Consider the following 23772-nt stretch of genomic DNA (forward strand, 5'->3'; position numbering starts at 1 on the left):
GTCATTCCACTACTTGGGAAAGTGGGTCTAGGGATGAGACATGGTGTGGTTTCCACAACAGCTGTATATGGGAGAGGTGCAGATTATCTCACTGCTGCAGAATGACAGTGGCCAGCATATTTCAGATCCTAATTATAAATACCTACTGGTGGTTGGTTGTCAGTCCATGACTCATGCTTTGCATCAGTCTGCCTTATGACATCTTGTTTCCTGGGCCACTTGCAGGGTACCTACTGTCACTGTGATATGAATCCCTTGCAGGAGGCCAAGGATCCACGGTCTCTGTTCCTTTGGGCTTTAAAAAAAAAAAAAAAGACTTCAGCATTTTTGTCATGACCATGCATAGACCTGATTAATGAAAATCTGGGAGCAGACCAGATTCACCCCAGAATTCTGAAGGAAGTGGCCGCAGAGATGCCAGGATTCTTTAACACAGGGGTGGCCAACCTGTGGCTCTGGAGTCACATGTGGCTGTTCAGAAGTTAATATGCAGCTCTTTGTATAGGCATCGACTCCGGGGCTGGAGCTACAGGTGCCAACTTTCCAGTGTGCTGGGGGATGCTCACTGCTCAACCCCTGCCCCCACTCCACAGACCCTGCCCCCACTCCACCCCTTCCCATCCCCTCCCCTGAGTCTGCCGTGCCCTCGCTCCTCTTCCCCCCCACTCCCACCCTCCCCACCCCCAGAGCCTTCTGCACACCACGAAACAGCTGATCAGGAGGTGGGGGAGGGAGGAGGAGGCACTGATCGGCGGGGCAGCCGGTGGGCGGGAGGCACTGGAAGGGAGAGAGCTGATGGGGGGGCTGCTGACGTATTACTGTGGTTCTTTGGCAGTGTACATTGGTAAATTCTGGCTCCCTTCTCAGGCTCAGGTTGGCCACCCCTGCTTTAATGAGTGTGGCACCTACTCTACTGCTATTACACTTGTAATGTAAAGAGGAAAGAAACAGGAAAACACAGAACCGATGAGAGATAATTGTTCTAAGTGGGAAGGGCCTGATCTCAAAACCTCCCCATTTTACAGAACCTCTGTTTACTTCAGTGGGAGTTTCACATAAGGAGGTGCTGTGATTAGGGACAGAACATCGATGGCCTTGAACACCGTTGAGAGATTTTCATGCTAAAACAAATAGATTAAAAAAAAAAAAGTATGAACGTTTTAGATTGGGAATCTACAAGAATTTGAAGTGGAATTTTTTTACACAAGAGGAATGTACCGATAATAAAATAGAGGGTAGGAAGTCGGCAATGTGACTTATCTGATGAGCATTCCAGCTGCTGCTAATATCCCATGATATGTGGGGTTCTGTTTGGAGTTCTAGAGCTGTTACACTAGAGCAAATATCCTTACGTCAACATATAACAATCATTTTACATCTGTCATAGAACTCTGCCTAAGAGGAATTACTAGGGAAAGTCACCTTAAGGTACCAAGGGGAGGTGCCTTTGGAGGAGAAAAACCCAAAAGAGAGTGGGCAGAGGGATGTCTAGGTAGTTTCTTCTTTCTCTTACTGTGAGAGTGTGGTTCTGATGAAGAATCCACTGCATAAATTTTAAAGATTCAAGAGCGCTTGTCTGTCCTTGTAACAGGGAAGGTTAGGAACCATTCTTGGTTTCTGAATGGAACTATAAACAGTGCACACACAAGGCATGATTTTTACTGCCAAAATGTATTTACACAAATCGTGTTCTTTGCATCCTGCTATGTTTTGTATGGCGGTTTGGCAAGCTGCCAGCTCTACATACCTGTGTATCTCATCCATAGGGAACTGCCCTCTCTACTTTCTGGCCTTTGTTCTCTCTGGGTTACCTGGCATCCTTCTCGCATCAACCTAAGCAACTGCTGACTTTCCTGCTGAAGTAATAGCAAACACATCTCTTCCGACACTGGGTGGTCTATCTCTGACTTGTGTGTTAATATACTGTATTGGGCTCGTATCATACCATTTTTCCTGTGTGGGTAATTAAATGCTTCTCTTCCCAATCTCTTTCCAGGTGCTGGATACCTGGATGATGTCACTATTGTGAGCGCTCGTCCTGAGCCTGGAACCCCTGCAACCTGGGTGGAGAGCTGCACCTGCCCAGCAGGATACCATGGGCAATTCTGCGAGCACTGTGCCCCAGGTTATAGGAGGGAGACACCTAGCCTTGGGCCATACAGTCTGTGTGTGCTGTGTACCTGTAATGGGCACAGTGAGAGCTGTGACCCAGAGACTGGTAAGGAGGAAGACTGGGGGCAAAGGGGGCAGCATGAGGAGATCTGATTTTTTTTTTTTGTTTTAATTTTTTTTCTTTCTGTGTGAGGAATGGGATGGGGATAGTGACTGGAACAATATTTAAAAACATATCCTGGTATTTTTCTCTCCCCTCCTCCCCACCCACCCCCAAAACCCACAGGTGCTTGCGACTGCAGAGATAACACTGCAGGCCCTCACTGTGAGAAGTGTAGTGATGGGTATTACGGAGATGCAACTACAGGCATTTCCTCAGACTGTCAGCCATGTCCATGTCCAGGGGGCTCCAGCTGCGCCGTAGTGCCCAAGACTAAGGAGGTGGTGTGCACCAACTGTCCTGCTGGTACCACAGGTGCGTTCTTTATTCAGAGCGTCCACATCCCATCTGCCCAGAGAGAGCCTTCTTACACCAGGTCTGCGGCTTTGCACAGTGAAGAGAAATGAACAGAACTGATCCCTTCTGTATTTTGTGGTTGCTTTTTTCTTAGCAGACAGCTTGGTAACTAGTATCGAGCTCTTTGTTGCCATAATTCTTGGGATTCTATGAACTGAAAAAAGCCAAATGTTTCTCTCTTTCCTGAATGGAGAAACTGAGATTTAGTCTGAGCAAAGTCTGAAAATACTTGGGATACACGAGCCGTGATCATTTCTGATACTGAGCACTGTTAATCATGTGGAGCTGGGTGGAAAATGGGATAGTCACTAAAACAGGCATGAGAGCTGTTGAATTTTTATGTTCAAATCAGGATAAAATTAGAGGGCATATCTTCCCTCTGCCAGTCTGGCAGACATTGCATGTTGTTTGCTGCAGCAGGTTTGTTCTGCCTTGGAAGCCATAGGCTGCAGTGATTCATCAGGACAGGTCAACTTATGTACAAATCCATATTGTTTTTTACAGCCTAAAACAAATGTCTCAACAGATATATATCTTATTTTAAATAGTAAATCGTAAAGCAGATGATGGTGGTAACCCTTTAAGTAAAGCCCTTCTTGTCTATCTATAACCAGCAAATACAACTCAAAGTGGCAGGCCTTCAGCTGAATTTAGGCTTGACACCAGGGAGTCAAAAGTAGAGGGCCCTTTAAATGCTTACAAACACTTGGCTAGATGACTGCCTCTGAGTCCCTGCACTGGTTTGTTGTATCTGCTCAAACACAAGAATATGCCATCTCCAGATCAGCTTGGGGGAGTTGCACAGACATGCAATAGATTGATTTTTTTTTTTTCTTGATTGTGTGTTTTGTTATTGGCTCAAACTGCTAAGTTCAGATCTAGATCCAGATTGCCTTAAAGATTCAGGCTTATCTTTATTTATTACTGCCACATCTGGCATGCCCACACTAGTCAGTGCTGAGCCTGCTGGGCTCTGCTGCTCTCACCTCCCTCCCAGTGTGTCCTCACTTATGGTGAAGTGATTGTGATGTGATGGAAGGGAAAGGGGGAAGTTTGCATGTGAAAGAGCTGCCTGAGAAGCAGAGCTTTTAGCTTGCGTGGGGCGGTCTGGCAAATCTTCTGTGGTTTCCATCCCCGTCTTAAGGGGTACGACAGATCAGAGTCACCACTAACATCTTAGTAGGACATTGGGAAGCGGGGGAGAGTATTGAGCTGTTTTGTGCAGGTAGTTATAGTGAGGGAGAAACTGGGGACAAAGTTTTTCAGGTGCTGCCTAGGGAGGCCAAGGGGCTGAATTGTGTATTTGTGACTGCCTAGGGTGGGGAGCTGGAGTCACTGCAGGGCTGTCTTCTATATGGAGTCTTCTGTCCTTGTTGCAGCATCACAGTCTCCTGTAATGGAAATGGCTGGTGGGTCTCCATATATCTGTCTGCTTGCTTTAGCTGATCTCAGTTGTTACAATTAATAGAGCAGGCATTTTTTGTGTTTTATATTTTGGAACTTAGTCTGTGCTGGAGTATAAATTAACTAGTGTGTGAAGTCTGGAACAGGTTGGAGAATTGTGATATTAAAGTGGCACAAAATTATGACACACGTGCAGATTGCAAAATTAGTGGCTTTTTAGTCCAGTGTTTCTCAATGGTCTGTGGACCAGCGCCGGTCCCTGAGATCTCCCTGACACACTTTAGGAAGGGAGCAAGAGGGTCTCTGGTATCCAAATGGTTGAGAAACGCTGTTTTAGACTTTTCAAGTGGACAGAATATTGAGAAAAACCGTATGTGGAAAGTTGTGTATTAGTATCTCATTGGCATGTTTCTTAAGAACAAATCAGAGTATTTTTGGAGTGACACAAAGGTTTTTAAATCACAGTTTAACTGGAAATCCAAAGGTAGCTTTAACTATTGGAGGTTGTGACTGACTCCTCCATTGTAGTGCTTTGAAGCATGATCTCTTCCTGGTCACTTCACATCAGACAAGGAAAAAAGTGATGAGGGACTCACTTTGCAGGAGAGGTTGTAGGGTAGTGGTTCTCAAACTTTTGTACTGGTGACCTCTTTCATATAGAAAGCCTCTGAGTGCGACCCCCACCTTATAAATTAAAAACACTTTTTATATATTTAAAACCATTATAAATGCTGGAGGCAAAGCGGGGTTTGGGGTGGAGGCTGACAACTCGTGACATTCCCCCCCCCCCCCCCATGTAAGAACCTTGTGACCCCCTGAGGGGTCCCGACCCCCAGTTTGAGAACCCCTGCTGTAGGGGAATCCAGGTTACCTTGTAACCGCTGGCTGCCTACTGTGACATGTATGCTTGTTCTGCCCCCAGGTAAAAGATGTGAGCTATGTGATGACGGCTATTTTGGAGATCCACTTGGTGAAAATGGCCCTGCCAGGCTTTGCCGACTCTGCCAGTGCAGTGACAACATTGATCCCAATGCCGTGGGGAACTGTAACCGCTTGACAGGGGAATGCCTGAAATGCATCTACAACACAGCTGGCTTCTACTGTGACCGGTGCAAAGATGGTTTTTTTGGGAACCCCTTAGCCTCCAGCCCTGAGGTTAAATGCAAGGGTAAGTGCCTTTCTCAGCTGTTTCACGTGAAAATCAGAACCCTTTTCATGGCTACAGATTCCCCTTCTTAGTCTTACTGGCACATCCTTGGAATGGTTGAACGTTTTGGCCCCACAGATCTGTCCTTTTGTGGTCTGTCTTGGCCTGACATCATAATAGGGAAAATGTCAGAACTCCGATTTTGGTGCTGCATGCAGACCTATCAGCTGCAGTGCTAGATTTCATACTATGCTGATGGTTATGGCTTGATAAAATGCCGATGCTGTAAGCCTATCGAGTGGCCTGACACAGTGTGAGCATTGTATGTGGTATGGCGGTGCAGCTTACGATTTGAATTCATGTGCCATCTGGCATGTTTGGAGGTTCCAGTCTAATGCTGGTATTCTGCTAATTACTGGGAACATGTTCCCCTTTCCATCTCTGGCAGCGTGCAGTTGTAATCCTTATGGCACAGTAAACCAGCAGACAAACTGCAATCAAGTAACTGGGCAGTGTGAGTGCCTGCCACGTGTCACTGAGAGGGACTGTAGTGCCTGTGAGCCTGGCTTCTACAACCTACAGAGTGGACGTGGCTGTGACAGGTGAGGTTGGCCTGCAACTGTGGCAGCAAGTATGTTTTTCGGGGGGAACCATACTTAACCCTGATTTCAGCATCCATAACAGGTGGATGGGATTTTCTATGAACAGTGATAAGGCAGGAGGAGAGGATTAGTCATAGAGCAGATCTGATAAGGGTTCTATAGAGAAGGGTAATTTATAAATAGAAACCATGTTGTGATTACAGGCGAAGACTGGTAGGTGAGGGTTCTGGATCCCATTCCTAACTCAGTCCCTTCGTGATCTTGCACAGTTCAGTTCATTTCTGTGCCTCGCTTTCCATATCAGAGACAGGCACAGCAATACCCACCTCACATGGAAGGTGTAAGGCTTACTGCTTGCATAGGACCTCTGAGATCCTCAAATGAAAGGTGAAAGTGCAGCCTATTGTTTTTGATGGTTTTTTTTATTGTCACTTGAAATATCGTCTCCTTCAATAGGTGCGACTGCCATCCACTGGGTTCCACCGATGGCCATTGTGACATACAAACAGGGCAGTGTGAGTGTCAACCAGGCATCACCGGGCAGCGCTGTGAGAGATGTGAGGTCAACCACTTCGGATTCGGACCTGAAGGCTGCAAACGTAAGTGGTGGGTTGGAGAAAGAGGGGAAGTGGAAACCAACACGACGTGTCTCCGTTTTCTCATCCTCTCCTTGCCTGCCAGCTGCTGCTTTCTTCTCACTTCACCAGCCCCATGTTTAATGTGACAAACAAGGGTTGTCTTATTGTGTCCACATCCCGGACAGTGGGTGAGACCTGGTCCCAGTGAGGGTGTTTGAATCTTGATTTATTTGTAAGAGTTTCTTTTTCTGTCTCTGGGGGTCTCTGATTGCATTTACTTGTAGACATCTACTTCTTTTTGGCATAAACACTTGCTCTGAATATTTTTCCAGAACAGTTCTGTTTTCTGCTCTCTAAGCTCCTGCGTCTCTACTCTGGAATGTGCCCGTAAGTTGCTGACTCAGTCCTGAGAAGAAACAAAGTGTAAATGTGATACAAATATAGGGCTGGATCTACATCTTCTTTCCAACTTCCTTGTTACTGTGAGAGCAAATTAACTATTTGCAGATCATTCTAATGAGATGGACCAATACAGAGAGGTCAGTTTGTGGGGCACTGGTGTGAATAGTGTCTCAAACTGAGAAGTTACATCTTGCGCTTTACCTGATACAGTGCACAGAAGTGTCAAGCCTCAAACTGTGTGCTGGTGCCCTGCTGTGTTGTTCTTTCAGAGAATAGTCTGCAGTTCAGAGCAGTTCTCGGTCTCTTTTTCTCTTAACCAGTCTGATTCCCATGCTTTAACTTTTATGCAGCATGTGACTGTGACACCGAGGGCTCTCGCTCCCTGCAGTGCAAGGAGGATGGTCGCTGTGAATGTAAGGAAGGCTTTGTGGGGAGCCGTTGTGACCAGTGTGAAGAGAATTATTTCTACAATCGGTCCTGGCCTGGCTGTCAAGAATGTCCTGCGTGCTATAGACTGGTTAGAGATAAGGTAAGACCTGCAATGTAACGCTCTGCTAGTCTCCTATTACTGCTGGAGGCTGACAAACACCAAGTAGCATACCCCTCTGCTGCTTGCTGGGGGATGAACTCTTCTGAGAGAGACAGACATGGATCTAGATGTACTTGCATGGAGATTCTCACACGGTGTCTGAGCGACACCTCCTGGAAGCTGAAACAACTGACCAGTACTTTGTGTCTCAGCTTTAGGAAGGAGGCTGTTTATTTCTGTCCCCCTATCTCCTTTGCTTAGGTGGCAGAACAACGCGAGAGGTTGCAGGAGTTGGAAAATCTTATAACAAACCTTGGTACAGGAGATGAAATGGTGACTGATCAGGCCTTTGAGGACAGACTGAAGGAGGCAGAGAGAGATGTCATGGACTTGCTCCGAGATGCACAGAACAGCAAAGGTAGGTTGAACTGATCTGACAAAGGGTGCCATGGAGCTAACGATTTGCTGTATTCCTGGTCCATTAGAGGAGCAAAGCTTCTTTTTGTTACCGTATAATTTGCATCAGGAGTTGTGAACATTTCAAAACACTGTTGAGGAAGTGTGCATGGGGATGGTTGTATTTTATTCCTGACAATATTCATTGCTCTGTATAATAAACAAAAATAAAGAGCTGTCTAAAACCGACAAAAAGACAACTGGCCCACTCAGAGGAGAGACTAATTTAAAGAGGCTTTTACTTATTAACTATGAAAATCTTTCTGCTTGTTTAAAAATATACACATACCTACATTAAGGGTATGTCTATTTTCATAGTATTCACCAGTAGCAATGTTGCCGCTGTTGCTCATAGCTTTCCCAAAATAATTTCGTTGGGCCTAAACATTCCTTGTTTGGTCTTAACCTATTCATCTCTGGGCTATGTTTTCCGGGTTTGTTCAAGCTCTGTTCTCTGTAGGTTCTTGTGCTGCCCTCATCACCATAGCATGTCTGCATCTTTTAGCAGTTTGCTAAGTGACATGACTTACGGTGGGTATATGCATGTTTTTAAATATACATGTTGTGCATTTGTTAGAGAAGACCGTTGTCAAAGAAACACACCTTGAGCTTGGAGCAGAAAGGAATGAGACTTGTGGTGGTTCTTAGTTCCTGTGCAAGTTTGTTCCATAGTCTCAGTACAGCCTTGGAAAAAGCTCTGTTTTCTACATGGACAAGCTTTACCCTCTTGGTAGAGAGTTCCATGGTGCTCAAGGAGCTGAATTGTCGACCATGGTCTTCATCCTGGAGCTTTTGGCAATCTTTAAAAGATATGCTGGGCCCAGGCCTTTGAAGGTCTAGAAGATAAGGACTGTGGGTAGCCAGTATATAGAGCCAAGGACAGGTTTGATGTGCTTCTAGTAGCCCCTGTTGAGGATGACACATGCTGCAGAATTTTGTGCTAGTTAGGGTTTCTTAGGGGCTGATAGCTTCATTCCCAGGTGTATCACGTTGCTATAGTCCAGGCAGGCAGTGACAAAGGTGTGTATGACCAAAGCCATGTCGCTGTCTGCCAGGATGGAAAAGAGCTTCCTAGCCAACCAGAGATGGTAGAAAGCACTACTCACAGGTGCTGTTGTGCGAGAGCTTAGTGTCGGTGAGAAATCCAGGAGTACTCCTAAACTACACTCTTAATTGACCAATTGTGGATGTTTGCCTTCAACCAAAGGAGACTGCGCCATGGCTGCACATTCTTCTAAATGCTTTCCTCTGCCCACCGGCATCACCTCTGTCTTGCTTGGGTTCTGCTTCAGTCAGCCACTGTTCATCCATGAGCTGATCCCATGCCAGCACTGAAGCCATATTGGTGGCCGTGGTGTGGTCATATGTAGTGAAGGGTATCCGCTTCGGTCAGCCTCTGTATCATCTGCATGGTGCTGGCACCTGAGTCCATGTCCTCTGACCAATTCAAGACACACTCACCAGCCAAGGAGGTCGTAGTTTGGATTGACAGGTGTTGGTCTGAGACTGTTATAGGGTGTCCAGCACTACATGAGTGATTGCACTGAACTCTGGGACTAAAGGTGGACTGTGTGCTGGCCGGCATAGGAGGAGCAAGTCCATGCTGTCTGAGAAACCTTCCCAAATGTGCACAATCATTTCAGAAATTAGGATAATAGTTCTTCATAGTGCTTGGTGCTGGAACTATATGACCTGCTTATGTAAGTGATTCGAGTGCACAGGTGGGTCATAGAATTGGGTCTTTGGTTGGTTTGTTTCCCAGCCCTCACTTGAGGAGGTAAATAATTCCCCTTTTACAAAAGTCAATTCAATGTTTAAATGTTCAGCATTGTTACTGTTTGGGGGGGTCTTGTGGCTCCTTAAGACTCTAAATAGCTTGACCTTTGCCATGCAGGGGTCACTTTACCTTTGGGGTCTCCTAGGGTATGTCTACACAGCATTTTGAAGCTAGTGGGAGCCTCAGGCTTGGGATAGTGGGGCTCATGCTGGTGCGCTAAAGATAACAGCACTTCAAAGTTGGGGCTTGGGCTTAAGCCACTGGGGCCTCGGGAGGGCTGAGCTCCAGCCCGAGCCATAGCTTCAAAGTGCTGTCTCCAAAGGTGTATGTAGAGTGCTAGCATGAGTCCCACTTCTCCTCAAGCCTGTCCATCCAGGCTGGGAGGCTCGCTCCCATTCAGTCCAAAATGCTGTGTAGACATACCTTTAGGTTACCTGCATCTCAGGAAAAGCTGTGAAGCTAAAGTGCACTAGTGTAGCAGGGAGAGCTCTGGGCTTTTTTTGCTTTTTTTTTTTGCTCCTCTCTGAAATAAACAAAAGGCAAATTAAATGCAGAAACTGTTAGTTCACCATTAAAGTTGAGAGAACAGGTACTCAAAAAAACCTCATGTCAATTTCCTGCAAACACGTTAATTTGAACACTGTGCATGTGTAGTATTTTCTATCTGAATATGTAGTTTAATAATTGAAGACTTGTTAAATGTTCACATTAAAACATCCAGGATGTGTAATGTGGCCAAGGCAACGTTGCTATAGAAACCTTAACTCTTGGATTTCCTGAGGATTTTTTGTTTTGTTTTGTAGTTGATTTATCAGCCTTCATGTTGCTCTTATTTTTTTAAATTAATCTCACTTTATGCACAGAATGTGTATGTGTGTTTATAGGACACAATATTAAGATAATGTGAAGGGTCTGGTTTAAAAAACCCAAAACCTTGTTAAGCTCTCTCCTTGGGTGGCCCTACTGTGTCTTGGTATTCTACCATATCCATATGATTAGTCACTGTTTCAAGAACTGTAATAGTATTATCTTACTTATCAGTTTTAGAATTAGGGCAGGGTTTGGGGAGGCCATTTAGAGGTTTCTACCTCCTATAGCATTGCAGAACCCAGATCCAGAGGGGCTCTCTACCCAGCCACGTGATTGGGAAGTCTTTAGGATGGGGAAGGCACTAGGCTGGTAAATCTGTTGCTGTGTAGATCTGCCAGCTGTTACTCTCCTCCTTGTGGAGCAGGAGAACAAGCTGTGGAGGCTGTTGCATCTCAGGTATGCAATAGTGGTTGCAAAGCAGCTGTGGAGCCTGGGGGTGAAGATTCCTTACTCTCTGCCTCTATGTGCAGCAGAGAGCAGTGCATGGCTTGCCCCTTTATCTGTGCATTTTTTGATTGAATTTGAACCTAATACCGTTTTCAAACTGGGGCATACACCCTTGAGAGGGGGGGAGGAACATTTGGGGGGGGGGGGGGGGGCTTGTGCCAGCCCTGTGTGGTGGGGCCCGGGCATCACCTCCACCCTGTGACTCACCTTCAGAGACCATTGCATGCACCTTCCTCCACTCTAAAAACCCAAGTAGGGAGGGGCAGAGGGGCAGGTATTGGCCATGCCCTACTGGTGCAGCCTGGCTGCAAGGTTGAGGAAGCTTTGGCTGTGCCATTGGTCATTTGAAACTTTACAGATGTAGGTAATATAATTAAAGTTGTGTTAAGGTCTCTGTTAGGTTTATCAAACATATTTTTGCATATGTCTATTTTTGTCTGGGTAGGGGGGTGCAACCAAAAAATGTAACTCAAAAGGGGGCTCAGCTCCAAAATTTGCAAACTGTTGCCCTAATAGAATAGGGGAACAAATGTTTCATGCTTTGAACATAATTCATTTGAAAAGCAACTATCCACCTCCTTTATGTGCCAGGTCTTGCATTCAAAATTCTGGCCAAATGTGCTCACAAACGCTTATTGACCTGCAGGGGCATTAGAAGGTAGAGGCGTCTTCATTTCTTGTGGTTTTTATGCACATTCTCGTAATGACTTGGATCGTAAACCGATTACCCTCTCATTAAAAGGCTCTTCTGGACCCCTTTCAACAAGGGATTAACCTACCAACATGTTGCAGACGGCAGCGACTTACCAAATGTTTTATTTTTGCAACTCATGCTCCCAGTGTAATTAATTTTACTTCCTCCCTTTTTATGTTGTTCGCCTCAGATGTGGATCAGGGCCTGATGGATCGTCTCAAGGAAATTAACAGCACTCTGGCAAGCCAGCTTGGCCGATTACAGAACATCCAAAATACAGTGAGGGAGACTGAAGGCCTAGCTGAGCAAGCCCGAGACCGGGTGGAGGGCACAGAAGACCTGATTGAAGTAGCTTCTAATATGCTAGAGAAGGCAAAGATGGCAGTTGCCAATGTGGTGAGTTTTTTGTGACATAAACTCCCTAATGTGTAGTGTCTTCCATTTTTGTGAGTAGAATAAGGTTCTTAACGTCTTGAGTACATTTCTCGTCCCTGCCCCTCATCACAAAGTAGCACTAAGCTTGGGTTGTAACATTGTGTGTTTAACATCATAGAGAATCTCATCAATCTGGGGATAAGTTTTGTTAGTGTGTGTGTGGCACAAACAAATGAGAAAAATATTACTAGTTGAAAGGAAACTCTTGGTATTCTTCATAGTTTTAAATTTTTTTACTTGCTGTTTATAACAGCACTTGAATCGGAAACATGTATATCTTTGTACAAGATTTGTTGTCTCTTCCATTGTACACTGGGTGAGCTGTGTATATCCCAGTACTCCTAAACAACCCTAAAGGACTTCAGTAACCACTTTGCCTCTCACTGTGCTCCCCAATCTCTCTCTCACATGCACATACTCACACATCCTAAACACAATCTTGGAGCATTTGTTTTTGGGGAAGAACCCATGCAAAAAATCACACAGACTTTGCAAACTAATATAAGAAATGAGAAATAGAGCAGTCACATTAAGTCTGCAACCCGTGACTATGAATAATTAAAGTGACAATCAAAAAAAGAAAAAAGAATAGCTTCTGAAAGGATGTTTGATTTTGCTTTCAGTCCATTACCCCACCAGTCTCCAATGGTGACCCAAACAACATGACTCTCTTGGCAGAAGAGGCTCGTAAACTGGCTGAACGGTAAGGCCCTGTGTGCCAGTACAAAGCATCAATGTAAGGGTAGGGCACTTGTTTTTTGCCTTCTTGAGGGCTCAGTGGGCCCCTGCTGGGAAATGGAAGGCTAACCTTAATTTGCCTGAAACGGAGCAAGCCTCCTTTTGCTCAATATGAAGTTGCAGCTGCTTGGATCAAAGATGGGGTATTGAATTCTGGGACCTGTAGTCATCAGAGCTGTATATGAGTATTACTGACAAGGGCAACCTTTGGCCTAAACACAATGTAAAATCATAGTAATACCCTGCAATTGCCCTCACAAGCTTTACTGGTGTGTTGGCAGTGGGTTGGGGAGACAGAACCTCTTTATTAGCACCCTAATTGTGGTACTGGGAGAGGAAGGGGAGTGGTAGGTGGGAATAAAATTGGCTGGTAATTCTAATTAGATTATTTTCCCTCTGTAATATTGCCCAGACACAAACAAGAAGCTGACGATATTGTGCGCATAGCAAAGGCAGCAAATGATACATCCACAGAGGCGTATACATTGCTATTGAAGACACTGGCAGGAGAGAACCAAACTGCGAGTGACATAGATGAGCTCAACAGGAAGTGAGTCAGTAACAGAAAGCACATTATTCTCCCCTTGGTTTGAGTGGGGAAGGGGGATGGTGCTTAAAACAAGATGTCATCTGTACTTTGGCTGGTGGGAGATACCTGCTTTTAAGCAGTAGGTTTCGTGTGAGTTCTCTGTCTTCACTTCTGCCAAGACAGTTTTATCCCTCCTTTGCTGATTCAGTAAAAGAATGAAATCATAGGCTAACTGGATACTCTGTTGTCTCTTAGGTATAATCAAGCAAAGAACATTTCTCGAGACCTAGAGAAACAGGCTAACAAGGTGCATGCAGAGGCAGAGGAAGCTGGGAACAAGGCCCTGCAGATCTATGCTAATCTCACCAGTCTTCCTGCTGTGGACTCCAAGGGTCTAGAGGTATCTGAGTCAAGCAACATGCACAGTGTGTTCAAAGATCAATGGTGGCAAATATCATAGAATGTCAGGGTTGGAAGGGACCTCAGGAGGTCATCTAGTCTAACCCCTGCTCAAAGCAGGACCAATCCCCAGACAGATTTTTGCCCCAGATCCCTAAATGGCCCCCTCAAGGATTGAACTCAAAACCCTGGGTTTAGCAGGCCAATGCTCAAACCACTGAGCTATCCCTCCCCCCCGAACTGATGTGATAAATTACTAATGCCTTGTTTAGTGCTTTGCAAACAGTACTGGAGCCTAACACCTGTATGTTTAAGTGCCATGTAATTTTTGTCTGTATGGAATAGTCAGGACCTTGACATTTCAGTCCTCATCAGAAAGACGCGAACACAGGAAACTGCATGTTTCCCTATTTATCCATTTCTAAAGGATGAAAGACAGAGTCACCTGCTTTTAGGGAACGCAGGAATCTCAGACCTAATGCCGAGCCCTCTAAGCTGTTCCCTTTCCCATTTTCCCCCCTCCCCTTCCCACCATCACCATACACACACACACTAGAAGAGAGTTTGATGTAATCTTTTTTGCACAGGGACTGTCTCTATGTGTGTTCTGTATTGCATTCAGCACAGTGGGGCCCTGGTCCTGTTAGGAGTTTTTTAGTATCAAATTAGTAATAACTGAATACTAGGAGTCTAACTGCAGCTTCTGTCTCTTTTGAGCACTAGAAAGTACACAGTGTATCTGTTGTCTCCCTGCAAAGAAGTTCTGTTATGTTCACAGAAGCTGGTTTTGTTTCCGATCTCCACATACAGAATGAGGCAAATAAGATCAAGAAGGAAGCAGAGGAGCTGGATCAGCTCATTGACAGGAAGTTGAAGGATTATGAGGATTTGAGAGAGGACATGAAAGGGAAGGAGCTGGAAGTGAAGAATCTCTTGGAGAAAGGAAGGACTGAACAACAGGTTAGTTCTGGGGTGCGCAGGCTCTTACTTCCTGAAGTGACCCTAAGGAAGCAAATGACAGACCAGATCTGAGAGATTCAATCATTCTTATGCTTCTAATAACTGACTTTGTGGGTGGAGAGAGTAAACAGCAGGTTCTGAACACAAGATAGGAAAAGCTTGTGAAAATACAGTGGTGGTGAGATTCTCACTGGAGGGCATGAGCAACAGCGGACTGTGCTATGTTGTGTCATGGGGACAGGTACCCCTCAAATGAATGTGTTATATGTTTGCAGAGGAAGCATAGTCTATCATTGGTAATGAGCCCTTTTTTATACTGGGCTGGGATTTGCAGGGCCACTGGCATGACACATTGTGGCATGGCTAGATCTTGTTCTATAGAAGATGAGAATATGCTGAGCTGTGTTATGTATCTCTAGACTGCCGACCAGCTGCTGGCCCGAGCAGATGCTGCCAAAGCTCTGGCTGAAGAAGCTGCCAAGAAGGGAAGAGAGACGCTAGAGGAGGCCAATGACATTCTCAGCAATCTGAGAGGTATAAGAGAGACTTCTAGGGACAATATCTGTACTTGGTTTGTATAATGACCAGGCCTCTTCCATCAGAGGCAGACTTGTTTAGGGAGTTGTGTGGTTTAAGCTCTCGCCCCTGGAAACTAACTTTTCATTCAACAGTGACCATCAACCTACATTTCTAGACTCCACTTATAATTTAGCATCATTATGCAGTCTGCATATTGAGCCTCAACCCCCCCTGATCCACAGTCACTGGTATTCTGGAAGCTTGGAGCATTGCATTTGCCAGAAGGGAGAAAGCCAATAATAAACTTGTGCAGTCAATCAGTACAAGCAGTCAATCAGTACATCCAGGGTTAATACCTGTGATACCACCAACGTGTCTCTCTCCTGTAACAGAAACCATAGCACTCCTTTCAAAGGCATTGATCAACTTCCCCCCGTTCCCTATCGTTATTCTTCCCTTCAATTTAAAGGTAGCATAGGCTGGGCTGCTTGCTAGGCTGCTTGCTAGGCTGCTTGCTAAGTTTTCTTGGCCTGACAAGTATCTGAGCCTTCCAGAACAGGAGGCAAAACAATACCTGAATTTTTATCAGATTTTGACAAGCGTGTGAACGATAACAAGACAGCCGCCGAGGGGGCGCTAAAGAAGATTCCTGCCATTTCTCGAACCATTGCTGAGGCCAATAATAAGACAAGGCAAGCAGAGCTGGCGCTTGGTAATGCTGCTGATGATGCCAGGGAAGCCAAGAACAAAGCAGACGATGCTGAGAAAATTGCTAATTCTGTCCAGAAGGTGAGACTCACAGCACTGATTGTGTCACTCTTTGTGAAGTAGTGAAATTAACTGAGTAAATTTCTTTCTGCTCCTGTCTGTCCTGCTGGGACTATGCACTTCCTGCTCTACTGAGTTGTGTTAAGCCCACGGTGAGCTAACATGGTTTTCACTACCCACTGTGTAAACTCCAGGGAGTGAGATTAGTTGGTGTGAAATCTACTGCTGAATTGTGTGGTTGAGCTTGCCTCTCCCATCAGAAATGGCACATACAGCAGAGAAACTTGCCCTAGTGCATTATGGGAGAAAGAAAGAGGTGAAGAATTTTCTTTTGTATCCTGTGTGTTCCACCCTTTTTGAACCTTTTATCTACATTGGCCTTAGAATGCTGCCAGTACAAAGTCTGAGGCCGACAAGACTTTCTCTGATGCGACAGAGCTAGACAAAGAAGTGGATGACATGCTGAAACAGCTGCAAGATGCAGAGAAGGAGCTGAAGAGGAAGCAGGAGGATGCTGATCAGGATATGATGATGGCAGGCATGGTGAGTTATTCTAGGAGCTGAATACAGTGCGTGGGACAGTAAGAAGAGTGGATACTGGTATCCGTGGGTGAGAGTTGGTATGTTGGCTCTGTCATTCTTCGTATCTTATTGACTGTCCTGTTGCAAAAACATCTGGTTTGGGTCTCAAGTCCAGTTAGTGACTTTTTTTCACTAAGTTATGTCAGAGAGAGGGAAAAAACAGGATTAGAATATAATGCCTCTTGTAACTTTAACTATAGAGCACTGCCACAACTTTATAGTCTGGAGACAGACTTCCATGACCTAAGACTTGCCCCATCTCTAAACAAAAGAATGATTGCAGCCCAATATGGTCTCTGTTGTCCAATGGAAGCCTCCTCCATTATTAGTTTTCCTATGGAAGGCTAAGTAATTTCATTTTTGTATTGCCCTGCTCTCCACACTCACACATCCAAACTGTGATTCAGATCTAAGATTGAAAGGGGTTGGGGATTATCCTAAACAGAGGTGTCAGGGATGCAAAACAGTGTGTAGAGACATATGAGATTAGCTCTTTGTGTCCTTGGGCAAGTTTCATGATCTAGGAGGGCAAGTGTTGGGTGGGGAAGCTTTGCGATGCAGAGAGGCAAATCCATTATGATCCTGACCACTTTGACATCATTGCATTTACACACACTTCTTTTTCTACAGGCTTCACAGGCTGCCCAAGAGGCAGAAGACAATGCGAGAAAAGCTAAGAATTCTGTTAACAGCTTGCTCACCATCATTAATGACCTTCTGGGACAGTTAGGTATATATCTAATTTACAATTCTCCCCACTCCTAGCAGAATTCTGCTCCTAAACACACATGCCTTGTTCTTCAGAACATTGTTGTATTGCAGAAGCTGGAAAAAAGTAGCAATTGGATTAGCTTGGCATCTAATGGTCCATTAAATTATTCACAATAAATGCCTTGCTTTTGTAAAAGTTCCAAGTTCTGCTACATCCAAAGGCTTGAGTTAGGATTTGCTAAATCCCTCCTATGTTTGCAAAGCCCTAGCCCAGCGACAAGTAGAGAATAATTAACCGTATATTGCACAGTTGTGATTCATTCATAGGGATCATATAACCTTATAAACTATGGAAGTGAAGCTTGTGTTAAGAACCCTCAAGATAGAATTTGACCTTGTATTATTAAATTACATTAAAGACAACATTTAAAAATGTATTGAAAACAAAAAGGGCCATATCCTCAGCTTGTATAAAGCAGCAGAAGACTTGGCCCACAATGTGTGCAATGAGTTAGGATCATTTAAGTCAGCTGTTACCCATGAAGTATAGAGACTGGGTGATGGGCTTATTATTTATTTGTGGTGGGTTCAGGCAAGTGTGGTATTTGCATCCAAATACAGAGGAACCCACTTAATCTGAAACTCCACCTTGTGAAGTGCAATGGTAGTTTTGCTTTGTTTCATGGTATTGAAAGTGCCAGTAGCAATTCCAATTAGTATTAATGCTCTGTGAAAACAATTATTTCACCATAAGACGGTTCCACTGTATTAATCCATAATTTGCCCTCTACTGGGTAAGAGCTTGAGAGCAAGCAACAGCCTCATGAAGTGTTAGTGGAATTCACTGTGTGCACTGCTGATTTTCTAGGGCAACTGGACCCAGTGGACTTGAACAAACTGAATGAGATCGAGGGTACCTTGAACACGGCCAAAGATCAGATGAAAGATAGTGACCTGGACCGGAAAGTGACCGAATTGGAGGATGCAGCCAGGCGGCAGGACGAAGCCATACAGGCCTACAACAGGGACATTGAGGATATCCTGAAAGACATTAACAACCTGGAAGATATCAAGAAGACCTTGCCGTCTGGCTGTTTCAACACCCCGTCCATCGAGAAACCCTAAGGGTGTGCTGGGGGTGGGGGGCATTCCCCCAGTGACTGGTGGAGCAATTGTTTGGCTATGGAGTGCCTTAACACACAGAGTACCTTCTTCGAATCCCCAGCTCTCCGCTGCTCACAGTTGCTGTCTTCTTTCCAAATCAGGAAAAGTTGCAAAGTTTTAAAGAGAAGCAAATTAAATATCCATTTTGGGGCATCAAAAGGTTTTTTTATAAATTTTCTCTTCCTCAACACTCCACCTTTGCCCCTCTCTCATACACACTTCCCTTTGATTTGCACAAGGATGTGAAATGTTTTGGACTACTCTTACTGCAGTGCAGAAATGACCACGTGAGCCGGTGTACAGTGGGGCAAACTAGCTCTCGTTTTTCTCCTCTTCCCCCTAACACGTTAAAACCTCCTCAGTCCCAGAGTTCGCTGTTTCTATGAAGGAAAGGGTTGGCTATCAAAGTATTATTACAATGGCCAGTATAGCTGCACTCATAAAGAACACTAATCCCCTTCCCCAAATGTTAACCATTTTTTAAAAAATCTACGTAAATTAGTGGCCAATCAAAATTTTTTGTACCCATCTACCAAATGGTTTAGTATCTTTCTAGAGTGCAGTATATCCATCTACTGAGAAAGATATACAGCCTCTAAGAAGAGCTTGAGGGAAGAAAGGGAGAGGAATGGGGTGATAGGTCTCAACAACATTACTGTTGACCTATAAACTAGAAATTTTGTCTCATATCTGTGAACAGCTGCCTAACCCAATTCTCCAAGTAGGGAATCTTGCAAGTGATCAGCTCTGATCTCCTCAGTAATAGTCACTAGGAGTCTCAAAAGAAAACTTCCAGAGAGAGAGAGAGAGAGAGATTTTTTTAAAGCCACTAAGATCTTTTTGAAGAAGAAAGCAGAGAGCTCTTATCAGTTAGTCTGTCTGAATATGAAGTTGGTGCCTTCAGGTAGAAAATGGGTGTCTAAGATAGAGATGTAAGGGTCTGTCTCTCCATCCCTATTTTCCTGCTGATCTCCCAGTCTTCCTAAAATGCTGCAGAACAGATTGTTCAGGCCTAGCTCTGATGGCAGATATCCAGCACGCGCAGTATTTCACACAGCTGCCACTGCTGCCTCTTTAGAATTTCTGTCCAACTCAATGTCACCTGCTCCCACCTAGTTAAGCTACCTTGTAGGGTGGGGGGAGGGGTTGCCTTTAACTCCTCCCCCTTGAGTTTTCTCATTAGATCAGTCTGACACCCACTGCCTTTGAGATCCATATATATCTATTCTTAAACACTATGCAACTTTGTACGTTTGCGTAGCGGGGAAGAAATTATTATCTGACACACTGGTGCTATTAATTATTTCAAATTGATATTTTTGAGTGAATGTGGGTTTTTTGTTTTGTGTCTGTTTGTTTTATCATGATTATAGAGTGAGGAAGTCTATCTTTTTGTGTGTGTGTGTAAATATACTCGGTCCTATTTCCAGAATGGCACAGTCTGTTCTCCTCTACTTGCTTCCTCTTAACCATCACTACACATGCACCATATATCTCTTCCATTTATTATTCCTTTGGGGTCAGGCATCTCCCCTGGCCAGGCTCCTACTCTCTTCCCTCCTTTGTGTTTGCAATATCTCTATTCTGTGGTATTAACAATAACCCGCTTGCCTGTGTGTGCAGCCCAATGATGGGGCACCCAGCCTCTCATCCAGAGCCAGCCCCAGCCCCCTGAAGGACTCTGAAGTGTGTAGCTCATAAGAAACTGATTACCATCTTCGTTTCTGACTAATGAAAGTGAGATGGTTATGGCTTTGCTCCTGGGAGTTGTAGCACTATTATAGGCCCAGTAGAGGTCTAAATGCTGAATCTGTAGCCTTCCTACATGTGCGAGAAATGAGAGCTCAGTTTGGGGCTCTGTACAGCATCAGGGACAGTGCTACTGGGCAGGGGAGAGTGGTTCCAGCCAGCCCTCATGTCTCCTGCATCTTTCTAGGAGCTTGTTACAATTTACCAAAAACTGACTTGGAATTCCCCTGCCCGTGAATGCTCCTAATCCCACCAGTGGAGGAGAGCTGCCTTGCCCGTCACACTTCTGGAACTTTCACATATCAGTATTTCCTGGCTGACTGCTCTGGTCCTGTGGCTGCCTCCTAACCATGTCACCTCTCTGCCAAGGCTGTGGAAAGAGCAGATACAAAGAGGCAACACCATGCCCTGGCTGACCTCAGGTGTAAGGTTTCTGGCTTTTCACTTTTTCTTAAGCTGTTTTTAACAGATTTTTATTTTTAAAAAAAAGATCTTTATAAGCAATCTCTTAATACACTACTGCCTTACAGCCCCATTATCTCATTGTATAGGTCCAGTTATTTCTTTGCATAATGTGATGACAAGAAGGCTGCTGGTAGAATGCTGGTTGTCACAGGGAACACAAAGTTCCCTCATTTTATTCTTGCCTGTGGCCTCCTCCATATGTGCCTTCACTTCAGCTTTTGCCTTAATCTGTGGTCTTGCTGTCTGGGGCGGTGAACAAAATGCAACACTTTCAGTTTTTTATGTATAAAACAGTATTTCTTATTTATAATAAAGTCTGAATATTTGTAACCCCTTATACCGTGAGTTTCTTTGAGTGTTCCTTTATTTGGGGAAAGCGGACGATGACTTGGCATGTAAGGTTTGCCTCTTGAAGGCCAATGAATTCAATATGTGGGTTGGGATACAGATCCCCCTCCCCCCTTTTCTACTGGGATTGTTTTGGTTTATCTGCTTTGAGAGGACCTCACCTAAATCTTCTCTTGGGATTTGTAACAGTGAAGAGATCTCATCTCATGATGAGAACCATGAGAGGAGGAGTCTGACTTTGCTCTTGTGGGAATTGATAGATGGATGCTAACTTTCTCTGAACTTTCGGAGGCAATACATATATGCACTGTGTACCTTCTGCTGTCCCTGCTTTGTTTGATGTAGGCGGTAGATCCCTGCCCGGGACTGTTTTTTTAATCCTGCTCCCGTCCCACCCAGCAATACCTTCTCCCACTCACACCTGCTCTTGCATTTTTATCCCGCTCCCACCTACAAAATCCTTAGATTCCGCTAGAGAGAGAGATTATCCCCTGCTACAAAAAAAAAAAGGGGTGGGGGGAAGGTCAGTTAATATATATACAGAAAACATCAGAGTTACAAACACAAGAGTTATGAACTGACAAGTCAACCACACATCTCATTTGGAACCAGAACTATGCAATCAGGCAGCAGCAGAGACAAAAAAAAATCAAATACAGTACTGTACTGTGTTAAACATAAACTACTTAAAAAAAAGGGAAAGCAGCATTTTTCTTCTGCGTAGTAAAGTTTCATAGCTGTATTAAGTCAATGTTCAGTTGTAAACCTTTGAAAGAACCACCATAACGTTTTGTTCAGAGTTACAAACATTTCAGAGGTACGAACAACCTCCATTCCCGAGTGTTCTTAACTCCGAGGTTCTGTTGTAAAATGGAATTCAGACACAATTTTTATCACTAAAAGAATAAAACAAATCTTTCTAAAACCATGTAAAAAATACTTTAACTCCTGTTACAATAGACATCAAATCTCTTTCTATCCCCTACTTAAATTTAAGTATTAAAACCTTTATTTTTAAAAACAAACTTGCTTTACATTGCTGAATTTCTATTTCTAACAAACTGATGAGAGATTTAGTGTTTTCCCACAAATTACCAGTGTGGTTTTTTTGCCCACCCAATCTGGCCCGCAACAAAATACATTTGACTCATTCCTGCAATTATGGCAGTGGGTCCTGCAGGACCTGTGGGATCCCAGTCCCGCTGCAGGGCTCTAGTACTAGTAGGTGGTATCAACACAGTTACTTCTGAACTGACTCCACCATCTTCCTGCTAGAGAGGCGGAGTGCTCCCATCTCAATGTTCCTTTTTAATGTCTTGCTTTACTTCCTCTTCTCTCATCCTTCCTCATTTCAAGCATCTTTTATGAAGTTGAAAACATGCCCGGTTTACCGCCCTCATGGGTCAGAGACGAGGGCTTTCTTGTTAGAGGTACATCCTTCTTCAAGACAAGTCTGTGCCAGCAACAAAAATCCTGTCCTGGCCACTGTCCAAACAAAGCATACAAGTTTAAAAAACAAAAACCCAAAGTGAGTTGCAAATTGTGGTAATTAGTTCTCTCACTGGGCACATGAAGGAGTTTTAGTTCTTTTGGCTAAAAATAAAATCAGTTACATGCTGCAGTTTTCCTTGTCACTGAAGGGTAAGTGTATATGGTGTGGCCAGCTGGGCGAGTGGGGGTGCTCATCACCCATGGAAGAATTGAAGGGTAAGCAGTATGTTTCTCTGCACACTGTGAAGGTAAGGTCTGTTCTACCTTGATTAGAGAGGCTGAAGAGGAGAAGTGACTCTGAGCTGAAAGAACACCACCCTCTTCTGGGTTAAAGGGAATTTAGCTTCTATGTTTAAAATTAGGTCTTATGGAATAGGAAACCCCAATGATTCTGACATTCCCTGGACTGTTCCGAGGGACCTCCACCATGATCTGCAGTGGCGAGAAGGAAACTTCTGCTCCAGTCTCCCCAGCTTCCATTCATAAATTTCATAGACTCTAAAGCCATAAGGGAGGGACCATTATGATCATTCAGTCTAACTGTCTACAGACCACAGAATTTTACCCAGTAATCTCTGCATCAAGTCTATAATTTCTGGTTGCACTGGAGTGTATCTTTCAGAAAGCCATTCCATGACAAAGAATCCCACCACACATATTGGTAAGCTGTTCCGATGGTTAATTACCCTCACTGTTTAAAAGTTTATTTCCAGTTTGAATTTCTCTAGCTTCAACTTCCAGATCTTGGATTTTACTAATGCCTTAAATTAATTCCTAGGCCTGGCCTAGATTGGGTGCTAGTGTCACACCTTGAAATCCTAATGTCACCTGCTCCCATCTGGTTAAGTTCCCTTGTAGGGTAGGGTAGGGGGAGGAGGTGCCTTTCGTTCCACCCTTTATTCGCCCTCTGAGAAGGTAGCAGCCTCTGGAGTTTTCTCATTGGATCAGTCTACTCGGTCCCATTTCCAGAGTGGTACAGTTTGTTCTCCTTTACTTGCTTCCTCTGAACCTTGACGACTCATGCACCATTTATTATTCCTTTGGGGTCCGGTATCTCCCTTGCCTGGATTCCTGCTCTCTTTCCTCCCCTGTGTTTGCAGCATCTATATTCTGTGGTATTGACAATAACTCGCTTGTCTGTGTACTAAGCTGAGTGACGGGGCGACCTGCCTCTTCCAGCAGCACCAAAGGACTCTGAAGTGTGCCGCTCCCAAGGAATTAGCTACCTTCTCTGTCTGTGAATTCTAGTGTTGCGGCATGTTTTCAGACCAACGCCAGTGCTAATCGGTGTTGTTGTCATTGAAAGCACAGATTGCCCCCATCTGCTTGCTTCTCCTCTGCCCTCACCCCTGCCACCCTCTCTTAGCATGTCAGTAGGA

The 23772-nt window shown here is 44.5% G+C and overlaps 1 protein-coding gene across 1 annotated transcript in view; it reads left to right on the forward strand.

Annotated features, from left to right (window-relative positions):
- Positions 1–18511, forward strand: part of LOC113407476 (laminin subunit gamma-1-like) — a 136332-nt gene extending 117821 nt beyond the window's left edge. The window contains exons 12-28 of the mRNA XM_026656044.2: positions 1997–2218; positions 2399–2587; positions 4956–5201; positions 5629–5782; positions 6239–6381; positions 7113–7291; positions 7553–7709; positions 11726–11931; positions 12594–12673; positions 13121–13258; positions 13493–13637; positions 14447–14596; positions 15016–15130; positions 15705–15904; positions 16268–16426; positions 17096–17195; positions 18045–18511. Coding sequence (XP_026511829.1) covers positions 1997–2218; positions 2399–2587; positions 4956–5201; positions 5629–5782; positions 6239–6381; positions 7113–7291; positions 7553–7709; positions 11726–11931; positions 12594–12673; positions 13121–13258; positions 13493–13637; positions 14447–14596; positions 15016–15130; positions 15705–15904; positions 16268–16426; positions 17096–17195; positions 18045–18301 — 2840 coding nt within the window. The 3' untranslated portion in view covers positions 18302–18511. The remainder of the gene's footprint in view (positions 1–1996; positions 2219–2398; positions 2588–4955; positions 5202–5628; positions 5783–6238; positions 6382–7112; positions 7292–7552; positions 7710–11725; positions 11932–12593; positions 12674–13120; positions 13259–13492; positions 13638–14446; positions 14597–15015; positions 15131–15704; positions 15905–16267; positions 16427–17095; positions 17196–18044) is intronic.
- The last annotated feature ends 5261 nt before the right edge of the window (positions 18512–23772 follow it).

This window comes from Terrapene carolina, unplaced genomic scaffold (genome assembly GCF_002925995.2).
Source record: "Terrapene carolina triunguis isolate 2854851 unplaced genomic scaffold, T_m_triunguis-2.0 Scaffold211, whole genome shotgun sequence".
NCBI classification, from domain to species: domain Eukaryota; kingdom Metazoa; phylum Chordata; order Testudines; family Emydidae; genus Terrapene; species Terrapene triunguis.